This window comes from Hippoglossus stenolepis, chromosome 2 (genome assembly GCF_022539355.2).
Source record: "Hippoglossus stenolepis isolate QCI-W04-F060 chromosome 2, HSTE1.2, whole genome shotgun sequence".
Lineage (NCBI taxonomy): Eukaryota > Metazoa > Chordata > Actinopteri > Pleuronectiformes > Pleuronectidae > Hippoglossus > Hippoglossus stenolepis.
In genome coordinates, this window is record NC_061484.1 from 31,966,583 (window position 1) to 31,974,887 (window position 8,305).

Sequence of the window (8,305 nt, forward strand, 5' to 3'; positions counted from 1 at the left end):
GAAGTGCAAAAGCTGCAGTTCACTGGGTGGCCACTTGAGGCTGGCTCAAGAAGGAGTCAATTCCCATTGACTCCCATGTTAAAAAGCCCGACTTTAGAGCAGAATTAAACCTGTTTACAGCCTGGTTCAAAAAACGGTTTTAGTCTCAATCACTAAGTTCTTCCTTCATGACAACTCTGAGGGGGGTGAATGTTTTTCTAACTCACTTGTTTAAATTATATAGAGGTTTGATATTATGAATAATTATCACTTGATGGACAGGTGACGTCACCGTTAGATCGCGACTCCAGTACCTAGCCTGTTGCCTGCTCGGCTTCACCTGAGCTAACAGGCTAACAGGCTAACAGGCTAACCCCCGTCACTGAACAGGACCTGAGTCTGTGGAGAGGTTTCACTCACATATCGGATGAATAATACGGTTTGATGTTCGGCTTGTTCTCCTGACGGAGAAGTTAAAGACGTCTGCGCTCCAGTTTCTGTGGTAAGTAAAGTTTAGTATTTTATTTATGTGTTAGTAGTGATGAGCAGGTATCGGTGTCTCTGTACCTGGCTTGTTAGCTTAGCTCCGCTAGCCTGCAGGCAAGATACCAGCAGTAATGGCGATGCTAACGGGACCGTACGGGAGTTATTGAACCGACATGAACCGACATGAACCGGTCCACACAGCAGAGAGAAGCGTTATGAATCTTTTAAACTGAGACAGGCGACTGTGTGTGTGTCTGGAGAATAAGCTCCACCACGTAAGATATCTAATATTATGTAAAGTTGTTTCACTCGCCAACCTATTTGACTTGACTACGTTATTGTTAGTAACTTCAGTATTAATGTCATATTAGATTATTGTTCAAGAAAAAACGTTAGTGCAGCTGCTGCAGTGGGAAACTCGTTGAGCTGAACTTTGTTATTGTGGCTGTACGGTAACGTAACGTTAAATTTAAATAGTTAAAATTTTTACCACAAACACAGATTATTATTCTGCAGAAACAGATTTACTGTGATCAACTAAAACGTTTTATTCAGAGTATTGGTGTTAATGTGTTGTAACGTGTTAGTGAAAACTAAACTTGTCGCCTGCATTCAGTTTTTACATCGTTAATCTTAGGCAGACTTTACTGAATTATTGTGTTAAATAAGTGGACATGCAGAACAATGTATGTTTTTGTCACATATAAATAAATTATAGGAAATGTGTAACTTTACTAGAATAGACAGTCACATAGAGAACCTGAGGCTGATGTCCACCACCTATTTCCTAAGCTGAAATGATTATGATCTGATGAACTTTGAAGTAATACACTTTTTACCATGTAAAAGTCTGTTAAGGAGTTAACCTGGCACATGTATGACTTTACGTATCTGTGTATTTGTGTTGAATGTTCCTCTAGGTGACTCAGACAGCCTGCACCTGTGGATGTCCAACATGAGACACAACTGGAATCCAACCAGACTGAACACTGAGGGTCATCACTTCAACACTGACTCCAGGTACAGACCTGTTTTCATAACTTACAAACAATCAAAGCAAAGTATTGCACATAATACATAATGTATTAAATAATATATGCAATACTTTTAATGTGGAAGAAGTCCATACTGTACATTCATTGTCTTGGTAGTGCACTGTTTAATCCACAACTATATTCAAATACATAGTTGAATATCCACAGAAAATAAGGATACAAACTTTGTTCATAAGTAACACTTCCTCTACAATAATGCCATACTTTTATGTTTCCTGTCATTTTATTAGTGACGGACGAGCCTGAAGGACACAGCTGTGCTGACTGTGTTCTGTCTCTTATGGCAAAGAAGAAAAATAAAACACTGGGTTTTTATCTAAAGTGTATCAAATCAGAAAGTAAAAGATAAACATTGCTCTGATAAGTGTTCATTTTTTTAACCAACCATAATGAATATAGAAATTAACTCTATTATCCATGACACTTAGCAATGACTGCCAACTCTAAACAGTTGCAAGCCATCTTTAGTTAAGGGAGGAAAACATGAAGTGTTGTGCAGATGAAGCTGGTGCAGGTCGTCCTCATGTTGACCAGCCTGAAGGTGCCGATCTCCACCATGTTGCTGCTGCCACAGTGGATGCTGAGGACATCAGGTGCTGCTGTGCTTCATCTAATGAAAAGAAGAAACTCACTATAAAAGGATGTTTTATGTTGTGTATGTTCCAGCAAAGACTGGTTCTTACAGTTTATTCTGTGTTCAGCAGGTGGAAGCACCACAGATTTCAGACAGAACCGATGTTCCCTCCATTTCTCTCAGTGTGAAAACATAATTATATAATAAATATGAGAACTGTTTACAACAGTGGTGTGTGGAGATTATAATCTTATCTAAACTGTCTAATTCACTGTAAATTCCATAACAGGCTAAATAAACGAGGTGGCAATAGTAATGGTGGTTATACCAGCCTGTATCAGAACATTTGTGAAACATATAGTTACTATCACATGCAACTTACACATGTAGCGTATTGATATTAACTTATTAAAATTAAAATCAAGTGACAACCAAACACACGACTCTGTAGTAATGTAGTTAATTTGCTTCAATCTGTTCATTACACGTGTTAAATAAACGGTAACTTTTATAACAATTACATATTAAAAACCACTTGAGGCATGTAAGCATATGATTATGATAATAGATAAAGCAATAGGTTTTGTTGTTGTGTAGTTTCAAGGTTACTTACCTCTAGTGAGTTCGTTGTAAAGATCGCGACCATCCAGAAGCAACAGCACCGCAGCGCTAGTCAGTTTGCGGCATCGGGTAGCATGTAGCCTAGCTCCTTAGCCTGAGCTAACCAGGTAATGTTGAGCTCTGCGGGCGTGGCTCAGCTGTCAGTCTAACTCGCACGACTCCTCTTTGCCCATTTATTGGTTAGCCAGGAACTAGGAGGAGTCAGCACTGGCAAGATGGCGTCAGGTGAACGCCTACTACTAGCCTCATTTTCACTCTTGAGAAACCAACGGGTGACGTCACGGACACTACGTCCATCTATATATATAGTATATGGGTGGGACGTGGCCAAAACACACAGTAAGTTTCCCACAAACTTAACTCAATACGTATATGGTTAATTCCAAGTGACAGCAAACAAGCACACAACTGCAGCTGAAACTGAGGTCTGACTGACTGCGTGGATGGTAAAAACTTTAGGGATGATATTGCAAGCACATGGCAAATAGTGCTGCAAATTGCACGACACAAAACGATACAAAGCAGCAATGTGGCAAAACACCAATCTAGAGATTCCATGTTATAATAATAAGAGAAGCGTAAAAGTGGTTTGGTTGATTATGAAAATGTGGTGGAACAAACTACAATCTGGTGGCCGCCACCGTCTGGATAATTAACTGGAAACGCTGCTTTGACATATTACATAATACTTATTAGCCTTGGTGGAGGTATGGACTGTCAGAGCAACATTCTAGTTTCAAATTAGTTTAATGTTAGCAACAGCTAAGAAACTTGTTAAAAGGCAATGGGAGATGGAACTCTAGGTTTATTATGTTACATCCAAAACACTTCCATGATTATTAAGAGACTATTGCTGCTTACAAATGAAACTTGTGAGTTTGTGATTATGACGTCATGTACATGGTGTTTAAGTTGTGAGAACATTGCTGCAAGGCAAAGCTTTACTGACGTTACTGTCAGTGTCTAGAAGCCACAGATACACAATCTAGAACGTTAGCAGGCGAGTCACATAACACAGGAAATGCATAGAGCTCTTTTTATGAGGAAGCGATTTTGTTGAGATCTGATAAACCGTCTCACACAGACAAACAGACCATTCTGACTTCAGTCTTTTATTTTCTCTGTGATAGATTTTTACCATTTAAAGTTTTTATTTTTGATGAGCTTTCATTTAAAGTCATACTTTCTGTTGAGAAGCTGAAGACAACACTGGCCATGTTGTCGGCAGGAGCTGAATGTGTGTTCATGGGTTTGTTCCTGTACATCTCAGGTATGAATGACCGTTTATTTCTGCAATACTAACTGTGAATCGTAACTGAACCGTAAGAAATTTTAATGTTTATCAGCATATTAGTCAATTGTAGATTGATTGGAAGAAAAAAGATGACGCTCAAATATTTTCTCAGATTCTGCTCTTCACATATATTACAGCAAATCGGTATTTACAAAAACAATTTATGTACAATTTATCTACTAGAAGTTAAGAACTATAAAAATGCTTTTCTGTTAAAGGGGTTCGAGCAAAAAGCATCTGTGCCTTAAAAGGTTCATCAGTGGATCTACACTGCTCAGCTCAACTTCCCAAATCAAGCATGAAATGGTTCACTGTTCGCTGGGAGGACAACAAGAAGGTTCCAGATCAAATCTTTGCAGATGGAAAACGTGTGAACATATCTGAAGAGAGCAACTTCACTATTACGATCAATGATCTGAGAGAGAGTGATAAAAACACTTACTGTTGTAGTGACGTTGATGACAAACGAGATAAATGCCAGAGGGGAGAAATTCAGCTCCTTGTTGCAGGTACAGTGGTTCAGTTATTTATTATTAATTTATTACTGCAAAAATTACATCAGTGCATTAATTCTTGTTTTATTCAACATCCTCTCAGACCTGCAGGTGAAGGTGTTTCCTGCCACAGGAGAAAAGACGGTGTCACTGATGTGCAGCAGCAGTTGTCCTCTGACTGAAAGCCCTGTGGTCTATATCTGGTACAAGAACACAGAGTTTCTCTATCAGGACTCGTCTCCTTGGTACCAGGAGCTAATCAGCAGCGAGGAATCAGTCACATACTCCTGTGCTCTCAAAGGCTACGAGCATCTCAGAGCCCCTGAAGTCTCAGTGGGTGAGTGACAACATGTGGCTCCGTATCCTGGTGCCTTGAATTGTAAAGCTTGTGAAACACTGTTCACCACAGAATGTCGTTCTTCTTTTGTCCAGCTTCTCTCACATCAGCCTGCTTCACTGTGACCTATGCTAAAGGCAGAATGTGCTCAAATCAGCAGAGACCAGAAGATGAGCCGTGCTCCATCACATATCCCAGAGGTGAAGTTTCACAAATAATTACATGCAAACACACTCCCAACCCCATACGTCTAAACCCTTTAAATAATGTTTTCACAATTTAAAAGATCTACAGTGTTTCACCAGAGATCGTTAGTTACCTTACACGTTGAAGCCCGGTCATACTGAGGTCCTGGTTAGGGACCATGAGATATGAGTTCTGGTTGGGTTAAGGTTCGGCATGAATTGGTCAAGAATGTAAACATGTGTGTGTATGTGTATGTGTACAAATTAACTAAAGAAAGCATGGATGGATTTTCACTCATCATTACGTGGCAGGGATTATCCAGTAACTATTTGGTCACTCAAGTTATTAGCCCATCTCGATTAACGTGGCAGAGATGAAGTGGTGAGAAGCAGTTTGTTTTTTTATTCTCTCCCAACAGAAGTACATGTTCAAAAGACTGAAGCAGATCAGTATTTCAAACTGGCCTGTAACACCAGCTGTCCACAGACGGAAGCTCAAACCATCACATGGTACAGAAACAGAAAATTGGAGCCGGAACCACGATCAGTTCCCAGCTCCTCTCATGACTCTTACTCCTGTGCTGTAGAGCACTTGCTCTCAGATGAAGTTTGTGAGTATGAGCCTGTTTGTGGTCTGTTATAATTCATAAAAGATTTGAGTCAAGAGCCGTAAAAAGGAGCAAGATAAACTGTTTGATGATTTGTTTAAAATCTCTGTTTCAGGTATTCAGGATCAAAACTGCTTCAGAGTGAATTATGTCAACAGGAGGATCTGTGCTCTGCAAGGTTCCTCAGTGAACATCTCCAGTGAATACTCGGATCCTTACAACCTGCAGTGGAAGTTTAAATCGTGGTATAAGAACAGGAGAAGTGATATGGCAGCTGGTGAAGAGCTGATAAAGAGTACAGATCGTATTAAGTTTCATGGAGTGATGAATAGCCACATCCTGACAATAAAACATTTTCCGTTTGTAAAATATCAGCATTAGCATGGACAAGGTGATGTATGGAACATGATAACTGTTCCTGTCATTATCTCTGCATTGCACTTACTGTACGTTGAGGGCATCAGTTTGCTGTGCAGCTTCCTGTGATGCACATCTCCAGCTTCTTGATGCCTCAACAGCACATTTGAGAGCCCTGACAAACAGTCACTGCCTGTTTTAGGAAGCAGGAAGTTTTAGTTTCAGTGACCAGTCTGTTAAAACTACATTACTGACTGGTACTCTTCACTGTGCATCAACAACCCTTAAATAAATACTACTACTTCTGTGAAATGTTGGGATCATGACTTAATCAAGGTTACAACAAAATGTTCTGTGCAGTTATTGACTGCGGTCAAGGCAGCCGACACTCGCGCCTCTGTGGTCAAATCAGCCGACACGGAAATTCCACTGCACTCATATCCTGACATTTATGGTAAACGCATCCAAACCACCCAGAACGGGAACGGCAACGGAGTACTCGAAGTTAGAGGAAGAACACATGTGGGCCTACGTCCGTTTTCAAAATAAACTGCTGACATGGAGCCTATACAAAATGCATAATTGAAAATAAATTTATTGGATTATATTCACAAGAAGTATATATCGTCTTACCTGTGTCATTTTTATGAATAGCATTTTGACTATCAATTAAGAGATTTTACAAGATAAAAGTCACACATTTTTAGCTTCAAGTAGCTAATTTCTGGATATTTTAAAGTACTATGAAAAGACTTTGCTCAATAGTGTTCAGGACCTCTCAGACTACCCACATACTGAATATCAAACATTTTTACTGTATAGATTAAGAGATTTTACAAAGTAAAGTGAACATGGTGTTTATCCTCGTGTTGTTCCTGGGTCGGATTGACCCAGAGTGTGTGTGTGTGTGTGTGTGTGTGTGTGTGTGTGTGTGTGCGTGCGTGCGTGTGTGCGTGGTGAGTGCGTGTGATCATACGCAAGCCCTGGCCGGTCAGGGTTAGGGTTAGGGTGACCCAAGGATTGTCATTATCCAATTCTCCTGGGGTAATTGAGACCAATGGATTGTCATTCTCGATTCTCCTGGGGGTCATTTAGACCCCAGAGAGGGCTGTGGTGCTCTGTGGGGTCATTTAGACCCACACCTGATTCCAATTGAAATCTAGGGGGTACATTAGACCCACATAGAATTCTCTCTGTGCCACTCTCCGGACCATGGCACGATGTCACGTCAGGAGCGTTTCACCAGGAACAGGTTCTCCAGCAGGTATTCTCCAGCAACCATCCTCTGAACCCGAAGAGGACGCGAAAGAGCCAGACCGAGAAGCGGACGGACAAGGAGATGGAGAAGCAGACCGAGAAGAAGACAGAGAGGACGGCGATGACGGCGACGCACGACGAAGACGACGAAGACTACGACCCAGTGGGTGATGCTTCTGCAGATTTGTCATCCTTGGAAGAAGAAGAAGAAGAAGAAGGACAAGACCACGGCGACACCACCACCACCACCAGACTCGTGGAAAGAGCGACCTTCCCGTCAAGAAATGGGAAATAACATGGTCTTCGGGGGCGTACGGCCGAGAGGAGCGCCACTGCTCCTCCTCCTCCTCCTCCTCCTCTCTCTGCGGCTCAGCGGGGTCCCCAGGGCCCAAAGAAAAACAGGAACGTGGTGCTCCTGAACACACGGCACCCTGAGGCCGACATCAGCGACCGCGGGGACGGGAAACCGGTCATCGTCCTGGACTACAACCGCAACAAAGGTGGCGTGGACAACCTAGACAAGGTGATCGGAACGCACAGCTGCAGGAGGATGACCGCGCGCTGGCCCCTGGTCGTCTTTCACAACATTCTCAACGTCTCTTCCTACAACGCCTTCGTGATATGGAGAGATCAACCCCGACTGGATGCCAGGCAAGCGGAACAAACGGAGGGTGTTCCTCGAGCAGCTGGGAAAGGCTCTCGTGACTCCGTTCATCGCACGAAGGGAGCGCATCCCCCGCACGGAAGCGTCCGCCGCGGTTGTGAAGGCTGTAAAAGCCGCTGCCGCCACACAGAGAGCTCTTGATCACGACGCTCGACCGAGCGTCCGGCCTCCTCCATAGCCCTAGCAGCAGCCCCGCTCGGGGCGAGTAAGAGGAAGAGGTGTCAGATATGCCCCAGGAAAAAGGACTGTAAAACTCACACCGTGTGCCGCGGGTGTAACAAATACATCTGCAAGGGCTGCTCACTTGTCTATTGCCCTACGTGTGCGTCCTAATATGGAGTGGGCTATGTGGGGGGCCAACAGCCGGGGAAGCAGGGACAACACAAGGGTTATG

At 42.6% G+C, this 8,305-nt stretch overlaps 2 protein-coding genes across 2 annotated transcripts in view; both read left to right on the forward strand.

Moving 5' to 3' along the window:
- Positions 1-8,305, forward strand: part of LOC118117875 (B-cell receptor CD22-like) — a 620,655-nt gene that overhangs the window by 478,387 nt on the left and 133,963 nt on the right. The gene's annotated exons all lie outside the window — the stretch shown is intronic.
- LOC118125880 lies at positions 3,785-6,083 on the forward strand. Its single transcript, XM_047342314.1, has 6 exons — positions 3,785-3,985; positions 4,228-4,518; positions 4,607-4,840; positions 4,936-5,040; positions 5,445-5,636; positions 5,749-6,083. The coding sequence occupies exons 1-6, from the start codon at positions 3,931-3,933 to the stop codon at positions 6,012-6,014; spliced, it is 1,143 nt and encodes a 380-aa protein (XP_047198270.1). The 5' UTR covers positions 3,785-3,930; the 3' UTR covers positions 6,015-6,083.